Below are 23,462 nucleotides of genomic sequence, written 5' to 3' on the forward strand. Positions count from 1 at the left end.
AATGTGAAATTAATTTAATATAAAAATCAACAACAAGTCCACTTTTATTAGTTCTATTTAATCTTGCAGTGAGTTTACTCGTGTGGTCCTGTTGAGATCAGATTAAGCTTAATGCGGCCCCTAAACCAAAATGAGTTTGACACCCCTGACTTACAGTTTAAAAAACACCCATTAAATCCGCCATCTTTGACATCTTATCTAATGTTGAACAGCAATAAAAGGAAACGTCAGCATGTACTGGATCTGCCCTCAGCTACTGAAAGCAGATGCTCTTGTCTTTATGGTAGACTTTATTATAAACATTAAAACATATTAAGTTCACCTCTTTGGTTTATTTTTCTTCGACACATTCAGCTGCTGCTAACAAAGTAAAACGAGCCTCGATTTAAAGAACCAAACTAAACAGCAGTAGATCCAACTATAAATCATATTTATTTGTTTAGTCGCGTCAGCGCTAAATGCAAAAGCCAGAGCCGCAGCATGAAGCCACAGCTAAAACGTGCTTCGAGCCTCCAAAACAGAAACGGCAGCTTCTACCAAGCGCCGAACTCACACAGTGGCTTCAGCTCAAACTGTTTTACATTTACACACACACACACACACACACACACACATACTCATCAGCGTAATGGCTTTGTCCTTCTTGAAACATAGCACCTGAAACATTTTGCAAATGCAACCCGAATGTTTAACCCGACAGCTGCCGGTCCGTTAAAGGCTGCTGTGCGATTTGGCAAACAGAAACTGAACAGATCTAACCACGATCCCATCAGGCTGCGCTACAATACTTTGGCCTTAATAATAGTTTTAGCCCTTAAAACACCAGGATGATGGACAGTGAAGGTGACAGTGAGTGGACTGCGCCACGCTAGGGAGCACTGGTCTTTCTCTCGCAGCAGAACTGGACGCTTTAGTAAACTGTGAACCTATTCCACTGAAGCACAGGGAGCTGGAACCACTTTTCACAGCCTCCTTCCATACAGGGCAGCACCTCGCCTCGACTTTTAGATTTCCCCCGGCTGGAGCTAATGAAGTCTGTCCAGATGGACCAGGATCCTCTCTTCAGCTCATCTCACGGCTTCTTCTACACGACTTAGGTCCGCGGACCCAGATGGTCAGAGAGGGTCGTTTCGGTTTGGTCGGATGTTTTGGATTTTGTCCATTTCTCTGCTTTCTGCCACATGTTGGCAGATTTAAATATATAGATATATTATAGCAACCTAACAAGGTTCCCGGCTCATTGTGAAGAGAAACAGGCACACGTCATGACAGATCCTCCACTGTACCAAGCAGGAGGATACGAAGGGCGTGAGCCAAATCCCTTCAAATAAAACAGCTGCGTGTGACGTTTTCTGCTTACCTCGGCGCTTTCTGTTTTGCTACAAGGAGCCAGGATGGCCATCTAAAAGGAAAACTCATTACCGGGGCCAGATTCTAGTTGTGGATCTGTATATAGTGTTATTGTTGTAATGGGTCACCATACAGTTTTGCTCTGAATAATAAAAAAAAAAGCATATTTGAAACATGACTCGACTCAAAGGGCTAAAACATTAAGAGCGCTGCCTCACTTTTAATACTTACAGTTGTACCTCTGCTCCCCCAGACTGCAAGTCAGCATTTTTTATTGCTTATGTACTGGATGTGACAGCCAGGCACCCACAAAAAGCCCTTACTTCTGCTAAAGTTCTCAAATAAAAAAAAGCCTGAGATAAACCAGAGGAGGCGGCAGGCACGGATGAAGAAGGCGTTGACACGGTAAAAGGACGACGTGTCCCATCACTCCTTGCTCTCTGTGGCGTCGGGGTGGTGCAGTCCCTTAAGATGCTCCCAGTCAGCCTCGCTCTCACAGCGCCGGACGCCGGCGAAAAACGTCTTGATGAGGACTTTGGCTTCGTCTTTCACTGCAGACGCAGAGGTTGATAGTTAGGGTGGAGTTAGCTGTGCTCCTTTCTATAACTCTGACCGTTCGGTTACCTTGGCTTTTTCCACAGCTTTTACCCTCGGTGAGAAGGTGAGACAGGTACCGCGCGAAGGACTTAAACAGAGCCTGTGAAAGCATCAATTCATCGATTAAACGCGCATATTAAAACGTATAGTCACGGTTGATTTTATAGAACCCTAACCCACCTTGGTGGCAAACTTTCCCTGAGAATAATAGGGGTCCAGGCAGTGGACCACGATGTTAGCCGCTTCCTTCAGCGTGACGGCCGCCGCGGGCTCGCCGAGAGCCGGCAGGGACCTCTCCGTCACCTTCAGGTTGAACGTCACTCTCCGCTGGTGGGCGCCCAACGTCCGGCTGCGCTTCGCCGCAGCAGACGGCTCCTTCTGTTCTGCTTCCACCCCATCTGTAGACTGCAGACATAAAACCATAAAAAAAAGCAGGATTTTCTTTTTGTGATGGAACAACACAAAGTGGTGGTCGACAGAAGCAGGACGAGGGAAAGGTTCAAGGCCTTTTGGGGTATGTCTCTACCAGCTTTGCACATCTGGAGGCAGAGATTTTTTGTCCATCTTTCTTCGCAGTAAAGTTCAAGCTCAGTCAGATTGGACAGAGAACTTGTGTGAAAATCAATCTTACCGCAGATTCTCAGCCAGACTGAAGACTGGACTTTGACTGGGCCACTCTTGACGAGTGAATATTTAGCTTTGGCCGTGTGTTCAGTGTTGTTACCCAGCTGGAAGAAGCTCTGCCTTAAGGACTAATTAATCGTTATAAAAACAAATTGATGTCACCGATTCTAATAAGAGTGGTAGATGCGTATCATTGGTTAAAGAGGAGGGAACTGCGTGTTTATCCAACTACCAGATCATGCCAGAGGCCTGTATTTGTCCTTCAACTGGTTTCCTCCAGTGAAACTGGCTGGTAGGGGCCTGTCGTGTTCATGTAGCAGAATAATGCTATTAAATGAATCACATTCTGCTCTGCTGCCTTAGCTTTTTGTTCTTTCACACTGGGTTAGTCCTTAAGTTTGCTCTGCCTACATTATTTTGGCCTTTCGCTTCTGAGGTTCTTTTCTTCATAGATTCTCGAAGCCTTTTCTAAATGGTGACCCTCTTCATGTCCCACTCTCTAATTATTTGCCCTCCCCAGGATGGTTCTGTATTTAAACCTTCTGTTTCATCAGCTCTGATTATGAGGTAAGATCACTATCAAAATAAACTTGTACATAAAAGCACAGTTGTATGCATATTGAAATACAAATTTCAAGTTTAAAATTGGGCTTTATTCTTCATGAACACAAACCGCTGCTGTTCGTGTTCATGAAGAATAAAGCCCAATTTTAAACTTGAAATTTGTATTTATTAGTTATTGAAGTTGTAACTATTTTAACTTCATGTTGTATCTTTTGCATGAGATTTCAATTATTATGAGTTTACAAATGTTTGTTATGCACAACTTCTGACTAATATGCACACAACTGTGCTTTTATTTTGATAGTGATCTTACCTCATATATGATTATCTTTGCTGTTCCTGGTGAAGAAAAGCATCCCCACAGCATGATGCTGCCACCATCATGTTCCAAAGTGGGCATGGTGTGTTCAGTGTGATGTCCAGGGTTGTTGTTGTTGTTTTGTGTGTGTGTGTGTGTGTGTGGCGTGGGGAACCTATACGTTTTCCTGCTTAAACAACTTTCTTTCTGAGCTATAAGCCATGTCTCTCTTTTTTTCACAATGTGTTTTGTTCACATTTCTTCTTTAACGAACCTCTGAGGCCTTCACAGAACACCTGTGTTTACACTGATCTGAAATTACACACAGGATGACTGACCATTAAAGGTGCATAGCCACGTTATTTGACTTTCTTTAAATTCATACCGCAGTTTTCAGGCCATGGTGGTGTATTATTTGTTATTTTGGTGTTTTATGCTTTGTTTTTGCTCAGTTTGTTAGTAAATAAAACCTTTCGTGTTTATTTACGATTTTAATGGAAGTACGTACTGCGCATGCGCAGCCGGGGTTAAAACAAGGAAGCGGCTAACGGCTATTAGCGCCTCCCAGGGAAACAATCAAGAACGCAAAAAAGCGCAAAAAAATATGATACCAAGAGGGAAAAGACTGGAATATCGCTGTGAATACAGCATGAACGTTGGTGTTCACTGAAACGGACGCTAAAGCCTGCCGATTGCTCAGATGTGTCCACAGAGTTGACTGACAATGAGTAAATGTTCCGATATGAGGCTCTTAAAGTTTTTGTAGATTAGTTTACTTAATTAATAACGGTTGGTCTTTGGTCACGCTCAGCTGCCGCTTAACTGCGAAACATTTCAAAGGGTCAGGCCCGGTCCGCCATTATTTACAGTTGATTTATAAATTAAGCAAACTGGCATTATGATACTATCGCTACATATTGCCACGTCTATTTATATTTGTTAATATCTTTTGGCTCAAAAAGGACTATCAAAACATTAACATTATCATTATCAAACGTTTTTAGGTCTTTTTTTTATAAGCATACTACGTGGCTATATACCTTTAAGGTAATTTCTGAAGACAGGTGGTCGCACAGGATTTTATTCAGCGGTAGCAGAGCGAAAAGGGGGCTGAAAACAATGCATGCCACACTTTTCAGATTCTTTAACTATAAAAAATTTGGAAAACCATGATGACTGACAACTGAGCAGTACTTGTCGTGATAGATGTCGTATGCAATCTCAAATAATGTGGTAATTAGGTTTGCAGCTATAATTAGAGTAAATGTCATGAATACTTTTACAAAACACTGTACCTCTTGAACTAAAGGACGGTTAGTAGCTTCCTCTTCTTCTTCTTCTTTAGGTTGATCTGGTCTGTATAAGAGGTGAAAATGTAGTTAAGAATGTAAAAGAGTTTTGCCAGTGAAGCTTGATAGAAATGTTTGCTGAGGCTAGAGTACTCTGTGATAGCTGTGTTCTCCTCATGAGGGACGTCTTCAACCAGAACCAAAGATCCTTTGTCTTCCTCCTCTTTCTCTTCACCATCAGATAAAACGATGACTTCGGTTTTAGGTTCTATCAGCACCAGATCCTCAGTCTCTAACGGCGGCGGGTCGCTTTCCTCCGCAGCCAGAGACTGCAGCTCCTGCATTATGCTCTCCTCATAGATCTCCCCGAGAGTCTCTGATAACAGGCCGCCTGCTTCCAGGGGGGGCTCTGGCCCTCCCTCCTCCTCCGCGCTTTGCTTTTTCACAAAGTACTGGGAGATGTTGCGAGAACGCTTCGCCGCTTCCGCCAGCTTCTGCTGCTTCCTGCTCACGGCTCTGCCTCCTTTGGTCGGGCTGCTTAGGGAGGCGCCGACGGCCGAGGCCCTGGCTCTGATGGACGACGTCAGCGATGGCCCGTCTGCGCATGCCTCTTTGACCCGGATCCGTTTGGTGTCCGACTCCCCGGAGGAGTCGCAGAAAAAGCCCCCGTTTTCCGCCCCTTTGGAGGAGGCGGCGTCGGACGCGGCGGGAATCAGGAGGTCCTTGCCAGAGCGGAAGCAGTTAGAGGAGCCCCTTTGACCTGCACCCACTCTCTTTCGCTTCATCTGGAGCAACAGGGAGAGTTAAAACGCGATCATACAGCTTTCCGGCTTAAAAAAAAAGGGATGTTTGAGTAATAGACTCCTCTTACAGAGTAGATCTGAGAGGCGGAGGTGAACCCCTCCAGCTCCTCTGGGTATAAAGATGATGAGTCTCCCGCTGCTTTGAGTTTTGTCTCCGCTTCTCTTGAATCACTGCTGCTGCCTTCCTCTGTCCCGGCTGCCGATTTCGTCACCGTCGACACCTTCAGGACACCGGAAGAGTTCAACATAAAACATCCCCAGCTTCCTAATTTACTGCTCATATTACGATGCAAGAATTTCCACCAACCTTTTTCAACATAGCAGCTTTGTACAAGTTGGACGTTTTGCTGCTTTTGAAGACCTCGTACTCTATATCCACCGCTGACATCAGGCTGCTGCAGCTGGCGGATGGAAATGACATGAGAGGAAGAGGAAGAGGGTCATTTTGTTAATTCAATCAGGTTTCAGCAGAATGGTGGTCAACAGCGTCTGGATTGTCTGACCTGAATGTGTCTGGCGCCCCCTGCTGGTTGAGCAGAGCGTCTCGCAGGCGGTACAGGCAATGCTCTCTGGTCTGAAATGAGACTTTCAGGTTCAGGTTTCCTCGACAGTTTCTGTGTCCAAATTCAATACGTTTGCAGAATTAAACCAGCCAGTGTCCCAGGACGCCTTTGACGTGTTCTTAAACTTGGAAAAACAGAATCCACTTTAAATTTGCACATTTGCACATTTGTATCGTATCCTGCAAAATTGCTGCTGCACCTTACCCAGAAACGTACTGCAAAACTGTGTACAATGCAACTGTCTACTTTTAAATCACCGCTGCACCTTACTGCATATTTGTTTACATTTGTTTTACATTGTTTACATTTCAACTGCCTACTGTTCACTGCTGCACTTTATCCGGAAGTCAATTGAAATTTATCCTGCAAGTGACTGCGATTTATCACTGCACTTTATCCTGTACTGTAATTCACTGCAAGGTATCCTGTAGAGTTACTGCAATCTTTCTGAGCTGTGTGAAAATGAAACTTCGTTCTGTATGCACTCTGTGTATACAAAATGACAATAAAGAAAGTCTAAGTCTAAGAAATTTGTTGTAGATATTTATATAGAGGTCTCTCTCTAAACATAACCCTTTGAAAAGCACACGAGGAAGGTGGGAGGAAATATTGATGCCTCTTTCGTACTTATCCATAACCTGGAAAATACTTTATATTTTTCCATTCCAGTTTATTTTTCTGAAGTAAACTTTAAATATTATATGTAATTAAATCTGCGATGGACTGGCGACCTGTCCAGGGTGTACTCCGCCTCTCGCCCATTGACAGCTGGAGATCGGCACCAGCACCCCACAGGGGATACACGTGTTAGAAAATGGATGGATGTAATTCAATTTTGTTGCTATATAACAACCAAAAACAACAAAAATAAAATAAATGGTGACCTGATGTAGGAAAAAAGCTTTGCCGCACAGACCTTTGAAGCCTTTTTAATGAACCTCTCTACACATTGTTGGTTTTCCTACAGCTGCGCGGGCGTCAGACGACGTATGCCTCGCGTCTGACTTAATGAGCACCTGTTCACGAGTTTTTTGCACATTCCAGTTTGGTCATACCTTCACAGTGAGCCGTGGGATCCTCTGGCTGCTGGCCTCTCTGAGCGGGCAGTCGGCAGCTGCACAACAGGAAGAACTTGTTACTCCATGCGTGAACCCTTACGCCTCCACTGGGGGTCTTATTGCAGTGCTGGTGTTACCTGGTGGGACGAAGTCCTCCCTCCGGCCGTCAGAGCCCTGAGGAGACACGAGCATCGGCACCAGTTAGCGTTTTCACGCGGAAGCAGCTTTCAGCCCCACGTTGTAAAAGCGATAACCGTTTTTCTACAGGACTGGACAGTCAGGAAGGGTCATAACGAAACACCCAGAACTGCTCCACAGTCCGACATCCATCAAATATATATCTGTATAGGTTGTTATTCAGCTCCCTTTCTTTCGCCATCTTGAAATTCCTGCACTTTTATGCTGTAAAGCGTCTGGCCGGCCTCCCCTTGGAGCTGCTTGGCTCAAAGGTCCCGGCGGCTGTCTGGCGACACGTGGGAGCGATTTGACAAAGACCGGCTCAAACAGGGGCCCGGTCAGGTCTCTGCTGCAAACAGCTTGCATGCAGATGTGGAGAGAGGCGGTTAAAATGTGTTTTCACTGAAACTAAAACCTCAAATTAAACCTTCTGTTGCTTAAATGGTTTTACATGATGGGTAATGTGATCTGATTGGTGAATAAAGTGAACCAGATTTTAACATGAAAGCTCTAAGTGCAGTTTGTTAATTAGAGGAAGATTCACTGGGATATGAAAATGTAAAACGAGCTTAATTCGGCGTTTTTTCCCTAAATGTAGAGACGGGCAGTTTTCAGACAGTTTCAAGTATTTATCACAATGTTTTGTGGTATTTATTATTATGATAAAAAAAATTAAATAAGTGAAAGTATTTAAAGGTTCACAGCAGCCTTCCTGGCCAAACATTCATTACTGCGTATAGTTTAAGACCCACAAACAAAACCCAAAAACTAAAACTTATTAGCCATCAGAAACAGGACGTGGTAACCGAGAATCATTGGTTAGCGCAAATTTTTATAAAAAAACGATACTTGTTGCTGCTCTCATGGATACAAAAGGGGCAAAAATAGCATAAACACTCACAATCAGCTGAGTTTACCATTATAACAATAAATCTCACTTATTGTCTCAATATATATTTTTTTGACATCAATAAAAGCCATTTCCTACCGCAAGGCGGAGTTCAGCTCTGCCTTTTTCTGGCCTGAACAGCCTCTGCTGTTGCTGCTAACCAATCAGATGGACTGCTTGACTTTGTCTCATTACAACCTCTAATTGTGATTTAATTTCACTGGGCTTTTGATAAGGTTTTATATAGTTGCAAAGCTGAAGCTTACAAAAGTTTTATAAATAAAACTCTATAGCTGCATGCATTTTGGAGTGACCTCCTATTTTTTTGGCAGACCTTCAGAGTGACATTTTCAAAAGAGAGTGTCTGTATACAGCGTTTTTCAGGTCTAAATTTAGCTTTTGGTCATTCTGGTGCACTGATGTGCTTTGATCTAACTCATTTCTCTGTAGCTCTGGGTAATGTTTATTGTTGCCCAGAAGTGAAACTTCAGTCTCCACTCTCATGCAAACTTAGATTTTCCTCCTGTAATAAGGTCCATCAGTCTTCAGATTCACTTTGACTTCTTCTCTGTGCATGCAGAGGAAAATCCTGCAGGATTTCCATACTGATATGGAATGGCAGCAAAAGGATTTCGCATCGTTGGATAAAAATTATCAATTCAGAGAAGACTGAGACACAGGGAAATGAAACTGAAAAACTGGTGCGGCCAATTTGCTGAAATGTCACCTCCAAAGGGCACTCAGCTCCCTGATGCTGACCAGGGCATCACTGAGCTCCTCGATAGTCTTTGGTGCCCTCTGGAGGCGTCAGATGCACCTAAACATGATGTCCCAGAGTGGCTCTGCTGGATCTGAATCAGATTTTGCACTGCAAAAACTGAACTAAAAATAAGTCAAATGTTCTTAAAGTTAGTGTATTTGTCCTTGATTTGAGCAGGTAAATAAGATGATTTGACATTGGAATAAGATTTTTGCACTTAAAACAGGAACAATTCATCTCCATCGTCTTATTTCAAGTGCAGGATGTCTAATCACCTCATTGTAGGGGTAAAAATACTCATTCCATTGGGAGATAATCTTATTTACCTGCTCAAATCAAAGACAAATACACTAACTTTAAGAACATTTCACTTATTTTTAGATCCCTTTTTGCAGTGTAACATGCGCTAACATGCACCAGGATGAACCCAGATTCCACAGCACCAGTGGAGGGTCTAACAATGGGTCTAAGGATTTCATCCTGATGCCTAATAGCAGTCAGGATGCCATTGTTCATCCTGTACAGGTCTGTGCATCCCTCTATGGATGTGCCAGACCAACACTGGCTCACCACCAACCCAATCACCCTGAACGATGCTGCAGGCAGCACAATGTCCATCGCAGCTGATGATTAACAACCTCCTCGACAAAGCTGGCCAGACCAATGTCCCAGACGTATATTCGACTTGATATTATACTCTGATTAAAAAGTGTTCCTCCAATTATTTCTGTTGACTGAGAATATTATATTATAAACATGCGCGCATACAGACGGACGGATGTAAATAAAATTGTGCAATAAATATCGGGAATCACCTTCCGTAGATTCATCTGCTTCTTATAGAGGTCAGAAAACTCCTTTTTCCTCTTCTTGTTCTCCTCTTCAGCACTACCTTCGTCCCCCTCATCGTACCTGCGGGGGGGGGGGAAAACCCAAAGCTTCATCATTACTTTACACCAAACCAACACTAAACCCCGTTTTTTGAAAGCGTAACGAGCGTCCGCCCTGCCTCTCGAAGCCATAGCCCTTCTTCCCTCCTTCGTATTGCTCCGGGAGGTAGCCGAACGGCCCTTTGGGCTGCCCGCTCTGGCCGTCTTCCGTCTTGGTGCTGAGGACGGCCGCTCGCTCCAGCTGGGCCCGCACGGCTTTGGGGTTGCGGCAGTAGTCGCAGGCGCCCGCGCAGTTCGGCGTCTTGTCCCCGAAAAAGTTGGAGATGATGGCGTGGCGACATCTGACGAGATCACAGAAGGTTGTTAGAGAGAGAGGTCCAGCGGATGTCACCGCATCACCCAGCGGACCAGGAGTGCCGTATTCATCCATCGTCTGACCCGTTTATCTCCTTTTTTTTCCCCCCCACAAACTTTACTTGTAAAAATCAGACAATCCACTTCCTTTCAAACTGTAGAACCGCTGTTGCGTAACAGCTGATATTCACACAACCTCGCAGCAGTAGAGCCTGTTTGACAATTAGCCAGAGCAATGCTGGGAATGGGAATGCTGCCACCTTCGTTTCTATTTAAACAGGGAAGTCTTAGTAAAGCAGGCGCTGGAGGGGTCTAACGCAGTGCCTCCCAGACAGGACAGAAACACGACAAACTACAGAACAAGACGAGAAGACCCACAGCAGCGCCTTGGCTGCACCTCCAAACAACCAACCGAATATCCAGCCGAGCCAAACAAGACGGCCTCTGGGAACACACGCTCACACGGTCTCCACCCAGTCCTCCTCCCTCTCTGTTGGCTCGCCGACTTCTGACACTCAGTGTGGGCTTGACTAGGTGTGAGAAAACAGCTGAGACTCTCACAGGTAGGTGTCCTTCAGTCTTTCTGACAGCTAACATTACTTAAAAACAGTGAGATCTTTCTTAAAGAGGTCTTAAAAATAAGGACTTGAGCGCAAACGTAAGCCGGACCAGCGTGGAGTGGTAGTAGAGAATAGTTAGACCACTGTAAAAATGCACCACATGTTGTCAAAAACACTGGTTTACTGCAGTATCTCGTACATAACGGTTGATGCGTTTATCATAGCGATTGGAGTTGCATTGACCCATCAATATTGTGTTTCCGCTATCTGCTAAAGTATGCTGCAATTATTCTCTGAAATGAGAATCTAAGCTGCACAGTAAGTTAGAGCATTGCTACAGAAAGCAGAAAAGCGCGAGTTTAGACCGAAACCGACAGAAAAAGTTGATTTTACTTGGCAGGTTTCCGTCACATAGACCTGGCGGAAACTGGACCGGCCTCCACCGTCTCTCCTTCCTCGTTCGTCCTCAATCTAGGCAAAAAAATCAGCGCAGAAAACCTACATTTACAGCAAACCCGTGTGAGTGACTCTGCTCAGAGCTGCTTCTGATTATATTTGGTACTCGCTGTTCAGACGGAGCAGATGTTTGTGCTTAAAGCCACTGAAGCAGCCAGGTCCCACGTGTCTTCAATGACCACGTGTTCCTTAGCCATAAAAACACTCAGCTCCCCTTAATACGTGTAAACCCAACGTTTCCTGTCAATTTAGAGGTCGCTTTTCTCGAACTGTATTATTTACCATCTCTAATAACCAGAAAGACAGAAGAGGGTCACACCCATGTGAGCAATTCAGCGAGAACATGGCAGCAACCTCCACAGTAAACAACTGGGAGCTGCTCCTCCGCCCATCAGGCGCGTTACAGAGTGACCTGCAGGCAGGCGGACGTTGACAGAGGAAAAGAGGCCGGACAGGTGGCTACAGCACCTGAGCAGCGCGTTAGTAACCTTTCAATCTCCACATTTTGTGACATCACAACCATAAGCTTTTATGTATTTTTTTGTGTTATAGTCTAATAAAGTAGAAAACAAAGTGCCACGGAGGGGAAATGATACATGGTTCTATAAACATTCGTCCATTTATGTTGTTCTAGACAAGTGTCACCAACATGGAGCCCGCGGGCACCAGGTAGCCCCCAAGGACCGTATGTGGTGCCCACAAGCCTGTTAATAATAATAATTAAAAAAAACAGCACAACCCTTCTGTGAGCTGCATTTCATTCAGTTGCTCTTCCTTTTTAATCATATTTGTATTTACATAGGTTTGAAAATGACAAAGGCAATAAAAAATCCTATTTATATCATGTAAAGTTAAGGTGAGCTTGGACTCTTGCAGTTCAAAGCTCAGTGCAGGTAGCCCTTCGTATCACATCGGTTGGTGATCGCCGCTCTGGACAAATGCCAGCGGCAGCAATTGCTGTCTAACATCACTCTGAACACATTACTCTGTGACTTATGACGGTGGCTCCATCATGCCGTCTTCACCAGATCCTGTTCCCAGCAGAACACACTTCCAGCTGAAGCTACGAGGAATTGGTTTAGCTCACAGCATCAGAACGGCCCAGTCAAAGCCCGAGCCTAAATCCTGTGAGAACCTGTGTAAATATTATTGTTGATAGGGACTGTCCATCCAATCGGACTGAGCGTGAGCTGTTTGTAAAGAGGAACGGGCGAATCCTTCAGTCTCCAGATGCACACAGCTGGTATATTAAATTACACACAATTACACAAAATCTGGGAATTACAGCACTAACATAAACTCTACTGTCCAGTCACTTTCCTGCTGCAGAATTTTTTTAGTCTAGTAAGTCCGGTCTAAATTCCTTTATTTGCTTTTTTCTTCCATCAAAAGCCTTGTGAAATGATTATTTTCTAAATAAATTACGGAATGTTATGTGCGCCAGTCTCTCGTGTCTTATCGTTGTTGTCTGCATCTGTATGTTTGAGTGACATTCGTGCATCTAAGCCACCGGGGGTGTCGCTCTGATTGACACGTCTCATGAATCGATCTGATTGGATGAAGAATGACCCCAAAAGGCGCTGATTGGCCACGGCCGCAGAGAGCCACGCCCCTGAGGAGAAGCTTTAGGTGACCAATTAGAGACCAGCTGGAAATCACATGGAAGCCAAAAGTTTACAAACCTACATACACACTCATCTGTCCGGCGTCTCACAAAGTTAAAAAAAAATATGACTTAGACAAAAAATAAAAATTAAATAAACTCAGAATGGGACGGGAATGGTTTAAAATCATATCCAACACATTTTATGAGGGAACAGAACGGGATTAAATCACGGTAGATTCAGTTTTTAAAAAGTACAATCTTCATACTAGGGGTGGGCGATATGGACTTTAAATTTTATCATGATATATTGTGGCACTGTTGTGATAACGGTAAAAGACTATTAACAGCTACTTGTAGTCTTTTAGGTAATTTTGTGGCTGGGACGTCATTATAGCCCCATAACTACAAATAGGCTACTGTTATTTAAACGCATGTAATAATGTAACATATATTAAAGCAACATTTGAAAAGTGTTTCATCAGGACACAAGTTACAAAGGAAAATGTGATTTTTATCACTAAACTGCACACAGTAACTGCATTTAATTATATTTTTGAATTTATTGACATTTATTGATGCTTTGAAGAAACAAACAGTGGAAAAAATAGCTAAAATAGCCATACTGACAATACTGGCACTTTTGGGGGACATTACTAATTGGAATTTATCGTTGTCGAGACAAACCCAGACGCTCATCATGATAATAAACGTTTCACAGTAACGATAAGACAATACGATACTTCATATGTACCAGCAGAAAACCTCCAGGTTTTCCTTCTCCTTGGTGCAAGTTCCCCTCTGGTTTAATAACAACAAGCCAGCTGTTCAGACAAAAACTTCAAGCAGACCTTTTTGCTCTGTGGTCTCCTCAGCAGGATGAATGCCAGTGAGCAGACCGTGGGCCTCCTGAACAAAGTGTGGCTCAAGCTTACCAGCCTGTCCAGCGCCCACCCTCTGGAGCTGGGAGCCTTCTTCATCCTCCTAATCTTCATCTGTGAGTCGCACCTCATCTATTGGGCTTTTTAAAAGAAGAGCTGCTTCTAAATATTGTGTTTTCCAAACGTTTTCCAACAGTTACGGTGATTCTCCTGATGGCGTTGACCTGCGTGTGCCGCTGCTGCTGCAGCTGCTGCCCCTGCTGTAAGGCCAAACGGGACGGACCCGATGTCTGAGAGGAACCTTTTACTTTACGACAGGTTTTTCCTGTAGATCTGCCAAGCTCAACGCTTAGAAATCCAGCCTGGGTTTCGGATATAAACCGTACAGTGTGTGCGTAGAAAGAAAGGGCGGAGCCGCAGGACAACAAAGCAAACTCTTGGATCGTGTCCTAGGCTACCAAGCAGACCTGCAAACGTCGCCAGGTCTTCAGGAGAAGCAGCCTTCCTTTGGAGCATCTCTGCGGCCTGCGGAGCAACAACGGCTCGGCTAACCGGGGGGATCTTGTATGAACACCAAACATGCTCACGGGCCTTTAAAAACAGTGAGCTGCACAATGTCAGATGAGCAGAAAGCCAAATATGTTTGGAAACGCTTTATACTGACCCCGGCATCATGTCCGTGTGAAGAGCATAAGAACTGACAGTAGACGTTTTGTCTTAGTAAGCAAGTAAACACTTGTATGTCAGGATCCACACGCAGGAAAACAGGTTTCAACCCTAAAAAGGACAAATGGGTCGCCGTGTTTGCAACTTTTTCTATTGAATTTGTTCTCAGGGATAAGCTCTGGACGGTTTCAAAGTCTGAACTTAAAGGAGGTGTAAAAAAAGTAAATAAGAAATAAAAGGAAGAGCATGGGCGGTCAGGAACGCAGCCGAAAGGTGATGAAGAGTGAAAGAAGCGATAGCAAAGGCTCCAGCTCCAGTCGAAGTTCATAAAGGAGGATTTACTTGGTGATTTGGGAGGAACCGGGAGTCTGGAGAGAGCGGCAGATTAGAGACCTAACAAACAAGCACCCTACGGAGGGACATACAAGACCTCTGTGCTGAAGGCACATTTGTGAAAACACTATATCTAAATCCTGCAGTATTCAGATAGACCCAACAGCTGTTTTTTTTGTTTTTTTTTTAACTAGTATTGTTACTATCATGCGCATCGCTTCGGTTATTCCCAACAACTGTACCATCACTAAACTTTGGGTGAAGGAGCAGTGAAACGGTTGAGTTTATGTTTATGATGTCGTCAGAGTGGTTTAGCTGAACAAAGTGTTACTACGAGGACACAGTCTGGGAAACTCTCAACAAAAACTTTAAAGTAACTTTTAGGCCCTAAAAGGTTGGTGAGAAACGCTGATGTACAATCTGCGTCTACCTCCTCCATTTGGCTTAGACACGGAGAGGAACGGAGTTGCAGATGAATCCAGCTATCAGGGGGGTAAACATCTTGTTTGGAGAAAGATGTTAAAGGCAAAAACCAAACCAAAACAGAAAAGGACACCTTTCTGTTGCCTAAACAAACAACACGCATGCTTATCTCGATGGCCTGGCTGCTGACTCGGCTATGGCCGTGGGGCCGGCACAAACCCTGCTGGGTCCTCGCCCCCTCAGCCCTCAGTGGCTTGTTCCTCGTCTTGAAGCAAAGATTCAAAGTGCTTTAAGACTTGTTTTGATGGGACAAAAGAAATCTGCTTTTCTCGCCCATTTACTTTCACAAATCTCTTCCTCTGGAGGTTCTTTGGAGAAAGTGAGAGTGGTCGCTCCATCCAATGAGCAACATTTGACATGGTGCATTCCTGTTAGAATGATCTTTTGCCCCAAAAAAAAACAACAACAATGAATATATTTTGTGCCGTTTGCTCCCACATGACTCGGTATTGTATAAATTTCTGTTTTAGAGGGGTGTCGCTCCAAATGGTCTGTTTGAGTCAAGCATTTTTGTTTTAAAATAAGTTATCTATTTATCTACTTCAAACAATGAGAGCTGTAACTTTAATTTTGAGGACTTTTAGGAGATTTGGCTCTAAAATGTTTTCGGAGGGTAAGTCCGCCCTCTGCTGTTCTGAAAATGACACGTTCAGGGAAGAGTTTCCTACAATAAAGACGTCATTTCCTAAAGGATGTGTGCACCGAGTGCTTCTCTCACCCCTCTTGCTCACAAAACAACACCATGGCCTCAAGGTCCCTGAGGGCTGCCTTGTCATTCTCCTTTGAAGAGCCCCGTTTCTCCTGCAGACAATCACACAAGCTTTCATGCAAACGTTTCGGTGGCGGCGTCTCATCACCCTGAGGCGCCCCTGCCGTTAATCCCACCTGCCGTCGGGTGACTTCCTGGCGAATGAGGAAGCTTAGCTGCTCTTTATCCTTACGGCTGTAGTACGTGCGACACAAGGCGGGCAGGCCGTCCCTGCCTGCGCGCCCGGACTCTTGGTAGTAGCCAGCCAGGGACTTTGCGAGGTTCCAGTGTGCAACAAATCTGCAACAACATCAGCATGGGTGTGCAAAAAAAAAAAAAAAAAACAACGCCACAGGAAAAGAGGAAAAAGAAAACGGACACTTGGTCCCTTACCGGACGCTGGCTTTGTCCACACCCATGCCGAAGCTGATGGTCGCGACAATAACCAGCACCTTCCCCTGCATCCACTCGTTCTGCACACCTGTGCGATCGGATCCACTCAGACCTGCCAAAAGTCTTCCTGTCACTGGAAATCCAAAATGCATGTAGGTTTTAAACGTCAAACGCACATTTAAACGTCCTACCTGCGTGATACGCCTTGGCTAAGACCCCAAGCTTGGTCAGCTGGTAGGCAACGGTTTCACAGCCTTCTCTGGTGCGACAGTACACGATCCCACAGCCCTGATGACAAACAAGTGAGTCAAGAAAACCTGCCTGAGCAAGGACTGACTAATGTGCATCTGAATGCGAAGCCTTTAGGTTATGTGGCAGGAAACGACTTTCTTTATCACCTCTAAGCTGATGCCATGGATTCATGCTGCACATTCAGCTTTGAGAGAACGCATCAAGATATTTTTAGGCTCACGGAAATATTTTGGAAGTAAAAATATTTAAGGAGCGCTAAGCAAAAACCTGAAAGACATGTTAACAAATAATGTTTTTATTTAGTTTAGAGCCTTTGGCACATGCAACAGGGATCAAACCCTGCGTACTTTTATCTAATAAAGATATTAGTGCTGGAAATGTTTGGGCACCCCTTATTAATGTAACTAACTAATTACTTCCTGTTTCAGCATAAGCGGGGATTACATTTGGTTTGCAAGGTTTCAGGGTGGAAAATAAAACCTTACACTGATTAGGCACAACATTATGACCACCAGTGTGGACTCCAATCGAACCCTTAAGGTGTGCGGTGGTATCCGAGTTTAGTTTAGCAGCAGGTCTCAGTTAGGCTACGTTAGCACAGCAGGTCCTCACGCTCAAATGCGATTTTTTTTTGCTGAAATCGTTTTTTTTTTTACGTGACCGTTCATGCTACTATTAAATGCGACCACCGTCATGCTTCTGTCTGAACAGTTCTAGGGCGCAACGCCTAACGGAAGGAGACGTCACACCGTAGCTCACTATTTACGGAAGTAACGGCGAATCTAAGTGTTTCTAAAGGTCTTCAATAAAGTTTTGTTTAAAAAAAAGAAAGAAAAAAAAAACACGGACACCAGCCAGCATTTCTTGTTGTTATTATTAGAAAGCTGTTGAGCTATGGGAGCCGATAATATTGAGATAAAATAAGGTAATAAGAAAGCAGCACGGCTTTTAATAATGGTCTTTTATGGAGTGCTAACTGCTGCTGCTGTGTGTGGATGTGTAGTGAGAGACAGGAGAGTGAAAGATGGATAAAACGGGGCATGACCGTTCAGAATGCGGACGCTTTGGAAAATATCTGATATGTATACGATTAGTAGCACATATGGAAGTGGCACAGATCTGATTTTTTCGGGGGTGAAAACATCAGAATTGGGCCGTTCACACTGCCAGGAAGAAGATCGACACGGGTGGCATTTCCCTGCAGTGTGAACGTAGCCTTAGTGGCCCAGTCTACAGAAGAAAATTAGTTAAACATTAACTCATTATCACAGTTTGGGTCTTTTCAAACTCTCTGAAATCCTTAAATGAGCCTACTTTCCTGCTATTAAGACATAAACACAAAATGTTCATTTGTTTCTTTAAAAATATCCCACACACCAGATGCCACGATGAAGAGATGATCAGTGTTATTCACTTTTCTCTCAGTGGTTGCGATGTTATGCCTGATTGGCATATAATGTTTTGGCATCTAAACTCATGGTAGCTGCCATTTACACGACCCCACAAAAAACAAACAATCAAAAAAAAAAAAAAAAAAAGCTCTTTCAGGCAGAAATCCAATGCTTTGACTCCAGCACAGCACAGCTATGGCCTTCATAGAAAAGTTCTCAAGCTTTCTATGCAAATCAACACTAAATGTAGACGTTCATTGAAACATGTATTATGGATATTGAAGCTGAATACTTTCTATGCAAGGGAATATTCTGTTGAAAAAAACTTTCTTACTATGAAGCACAGAGAAGCGGTTTATCATCATAAGGCCTTTGGTTGCAGTAACTGGCAACTTTTCACTAATAGAAGAACACAGCAATCCTGAACACTATTTAAATAATACATTATTATACATTATAAAGAGGTGCAAAATTAGGATTATTCACTGGTTTTAAAGTTTAATTCAGCATGTTAAACAATACAACAATACAGGCCTTACTATAAGGCAGCCAAACTATAATAAAGCAAAAAGGGTTTTTTTTTATATAATGGTTGAAACTCTGAGATTTGCAAAGCTGTCACTATTAAGAAAAGGTCCTGCGATGATGTATTTTTTTATACAAGAATCTTTCTGTTTTTTTATGCTTGGTCTTTGACATTTTAATTGCTTTAGGAGGAACGTAAACCTTTGTTCTCCCTTATCCATTTCTAGATGGATCCCGGTTGCTCAAAACAGCAACAAATCAGTCAGAAACACTGAGGAAAAAACGACGACGTTTAAGGATTCTCATAGTTGGGGCATGTAAATGATCAAACCTGTCCTTTTAAATTAAAAGCTTTAAAGCAATTTTCGGTTTTTCCTGATCAAAGATGAGCCACAAAACTCCAAAGCGGCTTCAAAACGTTTCCCACCTGAAACATACCACCAGGTTTGTCTTATACAGTCACGTAAATCACTCGAGGGTCTATTTTACCAACCTGTCCAGCAGATCCGCTGCTCATAGCCAGAGCTTTTTTGATGAAGGCTTGGAGGTGAACGTAAGGGTTCGGCAGCAGATCCCTGAAGATCACATCGTAACAAAGGTTGCTGCGGAAAACGGGGCTGATGAAGGACGTCGGCGAGCGCAGCCGGAGCGACTGAACGACGTCTTCTTGCACGTTCTTGGGAGCCGTCGCCGTCAACGCCAAGCAGGGGACTCCTGGCACGCGAGCCCGCAGCTCGCCCAGTTTGAGGTAGTCTGGCCTAAAATCGTGGCCCCACTGGGAGACACAGTGGGCCTCGTCCACGGCCAGGTAGGACAGCAGGCCGCGGGAGCACAGACCCGTCAGGCAGGGCTGGAACGACGCCGAGGCCACCATCTCTGGAGTGATGTAGAGGAGCTTCAGCTTGGGCCTCTTGCTCGCCAGGTCGGCCAGGATCAGGCGGCGCTCGGCCACCGGAAGCTTGGAGTTGATGGAGCAGGCGGGGATGTTGAGCTCCTTCAGCCGATCCACTTGGTCCTGCAGAACGCCACAGGTAAGGTGATAAAGCACTCACGTAAAAGTTACAATGAAATAGCAGGAGTGTGGGACGAGAAAGGCAGCAACACATCATTAATGTCAACCTCTCAGAACTGTGCACACCGCTGTTAAAATCCAGGATTTTTCCCAATTATCCCTCCTCGATTTGATAAACATTTTGTACAATTCAACCGGGGGAAAAAACAAACAAACTGTTAAAGCAAAATGTGCAACAACCAGGCTGCACAAGTCTGCATATTCTTAAACTCTCACTCGGTTGCAACACCTTTTGATTCGGTTTCCTTGGGTTCAGACCCGCCATCGTTCAGAGTGAATCTGAAACGCAAATCAAGTTCAGCCGCACAGGTGCGCTTCTCTGTAAATTTGCTCATTTGCATCCCGTAGCAAACCATGGCTTGTAGAGGCAATCTTTTTTTCGGGTAAGGTTAGCCTTTAACAAATTAAAGTCTTCTCAAAATTAAAAAATGATAGGTAAGCCACATCACTTGACCTTTATTAACTATTAACTGTAAAGTATTTTTGCCTTTTATCCTAATTCTTGAGTAAACCACTGACTTCCAGGAACGTTTGCTCAAAAGCAGACTTGAGCACAGTCACTCATGAAACCTGTAAGAAATGTGGGAGTGGTGGCCCAGTGGTTAGAGAGCAGGGCACTTCCATCTTAAAGTGGCTGGAAGGTTCTGGGTTTAGATCCCACAGACTGCCACCGTGGGTCCCTGAGCAAGACCCTTAGCCCTAGAATGCTCACCAGACGCAGCACAGTGGCAGCTCACAACTCCTTAAGCGATGGGTTATACAGAGGGCACGTTTCATTGGAATGTATGTTGCAATGACAAATAAAGATTGTTATTATTGTTATTATCACTATTGAATAGTGACCCATAGCCCATTCTGGATGTTGAGAACACATAAAAACTCTAAACTAAGAAAACATAAAAATAATCCTGGAAATTGTATGTCATTCTTTGAATAAGGTGCACAAATGTGCAAGACCTTTTAAAAAATAATAATAATAAATATATATATATATATATATATATATATATATATATATATATATAAAATGAATACCAATTACATAAAAGAAAACGTAGACTAGCTAGTTTGTTGTTAATCAGGTGGAAAAAAAGTTCTTTAAAAAGGCTTTTTTTGGCCTGTGAGGGCTTTCAAGTTGTTGATTTTGACACCAGTGTTACAAAAACAGTATAGCGTAGAAATCAACTAAAAGAAAGCATCACAAGGATAGGCCCAAAACATTCATATAGCTGGCAGATTAAGACATTGTTTATTTTCATTCAACCAAGAAACTTGTTTCTAACAGGGGATGTGACAGACAACTCTCAAAAGATAATAAAACAATGTAAAAGGGTATCAGTTGTTAGATTTTGTAGCTGTATTAATTTACATTTCATAAAAAAATGCCAGTTCAAAAAAAGATTTATTATTTTTTAGATAATGAATTGTAAAATCCCTCTTTTTGCAATTTGCATTACAGGAATCAAACCCTTATACTTGCTAAGCAGCATTTTGCAGGTCTCCACGGAGGCTTTGATGATCTATCTATGGCGAGGAGCTCAAAGTCTTTGTGGTTGGAAGGCTTCCTTGCTCTCCCCCTAACCTTCAGCTCCCTCCACAGATTTTTTCTCAGATTCAAGTCGGGACTCCAGTTCGGTCGCGTCAAAACAGTTATATCACTTTTAGTCGGACAAAAGCATGTTGGTAATATAACAGACTACTTTAAACCCAATTCTGTAAATGGTTTGTATAAATCTGGGTGAAACTCTATATAACAATGATGGGATGGTATTTCTTCATCGTTTTCAGAGAATTGTAACTTATTGTGATAATAATAACCTCTAATAGATCTCTGCAAAGTCCAAAAACAGTCAGTATAGATGTGATGGTTAGTTTTTTTTTTCAGTTAATGGTTCCCTGAGTGCATCAATAAAATATAAATATATGTCAAAATATAAAAGTATTGTGTTTTTGTTTAGGGGTAAAACTGAAATACGTGTAACTGTCGTACTCAACGTAACCCATTACAAAGGGGGTACGTTTTATTTCCAGAGCAGTATTTGTAGGGTTTTGACTCTTACGCAGTGAGATAAAGGGGACTGTCCAACAATCTTTTGCCAAAAAAGACTGCAAACGCTTTCTTAATACAGTTTATCGTCAGCTTTATTGTTACCACAGCAATTATCCCAATTTTTGCGATAAACTTCTAAGTCCATACCGCCTGTCCCTAACAGTCACATTACAAAAAATGTCACTATTAAGGATGCACCTTTAAAACTAATGAAAAGAGAAGACACAACAAAGGGCAGGGAGGCTGCTAAGACACCAATCAGAACTCTGAATCAGCGCAGAACCTTCTGCCAGGTCCGGGTTGTGTTGTATATGCAACAACACTCTTCTGTCTTTCCCACATGTCTGGGTTTGGGGTTTCTGACACTAGTCCTCAAAGCCATCTATCTCTGCTCCAGCACAGCTGACACAATGCTTGAATTTCCTCATCAGCATATAATTAAGTTCTGTAAATACATGTTAATTATCACTTAAACCGGGTAATGATCTAAAATGTGCAATATAGCTGCTAGATCAGCATCCTGGCTAGCTTAAAATCTCACAAAACCGTGTCAGAGAATGTGTTATGATCTGTTGAAACCAAACTTAAATGCTTGGCTACAACTTCAAAAGATATGTCTGTCACAAAACGTCACAGCATCCGACCAATAAAATAAATAAACAAATAAATGCATTCACTAGAAGAAATCCAAAGTTTCTGAACGACCAGAGTCCAGAACTGAATCTAGGAAAATCTGTGTGGTTGACTGAATGGTGCTGTGGAAAAGAGATCCCTTTACAATCTGGCAACTTTCCTTATCGGCTAGAGTGGGTATTGTCAAGTCAAAATGTGACTTCCATGAAAGCAAATCAAATAGTGAGACTGTCTCAAAAAGGGCTTTCAAATTAATGAACTTATTATGGCCTGGTAATAATTTATATCAAAAATAATTTTGACGGGATGTGTATTTGAGTTTAAGAGGCACTGTTTATTGCCTTTTTACAAAGAAAATTTTAAACAAACTTTTATGGCAAAATCTATCTAACAATACCGGCAGCATCAATAGAACATCTCAGAAAACGGACCTCCATAGGGACACAAAAAAGAAGAAAATATGACCCTAAATTCTACCTTAGTAAGCGGTCATTGGGTAGGGACTGGTCTGTAAGGCTCTATGGTAGATAGTTAATGTACTCATCAGCAGGATAGGTTATGTATATGATCATATTCTTATTTTCCTCTTAAAGTGACAGTACTGAACACATCAGAAAACACATCAGCAACAACCCCCTGTGACATTTGTTAATTAATAAACCCGTTTTGTTGCGGTGTTGTGCAGTTCGGACTGCAGCACCGGGATCAGTGGCATTTAGAGAAGAGTCTGACCTGAATGAGGGCGATTAACGGGGATATAACCAGAGTAATGCCCTCAGCCATCACTGCAGGCAGCTGGTAGCACAGAGACTTCCCTGCTCCGGTCGGCATGCACACGAACACGTCCCGGTTACCTACGACGAGACGAATAAAACAATATCAAAACAGCCCGACTTCCTTTAGCAACCCGCTCATCGTTGTTACACGCACTAACGTCTCTGCTGCCAGGGCAGAGAGAAGACAAATAAAATGGCGATAAAAGCTGAAACCACCAGACTGTTTCTGTCTCACCGCCAATGACAGCCTTAACAACATCTTCCTGGAGTTTGGACCTAAAGCCGTCGAAGCCAAAGTGAGATTTTAAAGCCTGTTTTAAACTTGTTGACATCCTTCGTCTGTCTGTGGACCACTCCGTCGTCGTCGCACGCCTATTACGTCACTGGAGCGTAACAAAAATAAACACGAAAATAAAAGTAATAA

General features: G+C 43.3%; 1 protein-coding gene and 1 long non-coding RNA gene across 2 annotated transcripts; one reads left to right on the plus strand and one right to left on the minus strand.

The window, feature by feature from the left end:
• Nucleotides 1-347: 347 nt before the first annotated feature.
• recql5 (RecQ helicase-like 5) lies at nucleotides 348-23,417 on the minus strand. The gene is made up of 19 exons (XM_021308484.2): nucleotides 23,274-23,417; nucleotides 22,995-23,116; nucleotides 19,001-19,522; nucleotides 16,531-16,627; nucleotides 16,340-16,451; nucleotides 16,084-16,246; nucleotides 15,917-15,999; nucleotides 9,982-10,203; nucleotides 9,788-9,884; nucleotides 7,284-7,320; nucleotides 7,144-7,202; nucleotides 6,029-6,099; nucleotides 5,833-5,926; nucleotides 5,594-5,746; nucleotides 4,876-5,507; nucleotides 4,729-4,789; nucleotides 2,128-2,352; nucleotides 1,975-2,047; nucleotides 348-1,901 (listed from the first exon to the last, which is right to left on the minus strand). The coding sequence occupies exons 1-19, from the start codon at nucleotides 23,368-23,370 to the stop codon at nucleotides 1,777-1,779; spliced, it is 3,045 nt and encodes a 1,014-aa protein (XP_021164159.2). The 5' UTR covers nucleotides 23,371-23,417; the 3' UTR covers nucleotides 348-1,776.
• Nucleotides 10,501-15,910, plus strand: LOC118560767. Its single transcript, XR_004929569.1, has 3 exons — nucleotides 10,501-10,779; nucleotides 13,711-13,832; nucleotides 13,913-15,910. It is a non-coding gene; the product is annotated as an uncharacterized LOC118560767 (long non-coding RNA).
• Nucleotides 23,418-23,462: the final 45 nt, after the last annotated feature.

Source organism: Fundulus heteroclitus, unplaced genomic scaffold (genome assembly GCF_011125445.2).
Source record: "Fundulus heteroclitus isolate FHET01 unplaced genomic scaffold, MU-UCD_Fhet_4.1 scaffold_48, whole genome shotgun sequence".
Classification (NCBI taxonomy): Eukaryota; Metazoa; Chordata; class Actinopteri; order Cyprinodontiformes; family Fundulidae; genus Fundulus; species Fundulus heteroclitus.

Bases quoted from the DNA above. Each gene is read 5' to 3' on its own strand.
- recql5 (XM_021308484.2), bottom strand. From the start codon at position 23,370: ATGTCAACAAGTTTAAAACAGGCTTTAAAATCTCACTTTGGCTTCGAC. The intron at 4,790-4,875 runs GTACTCTAGCCT...CCTCTTATACAG, and splicing joins GAGAACACAGCTATCACAGA to ACCAGATCAACCTAAAGAAG. The intron at 1,902-1,974 runs GTAACCGAACGG...CTGCGTCTGCAG, and splicing joins AAGCTGTGGAAAAAGCCAAG to TGAAAGACGAAGCCAAAGTC.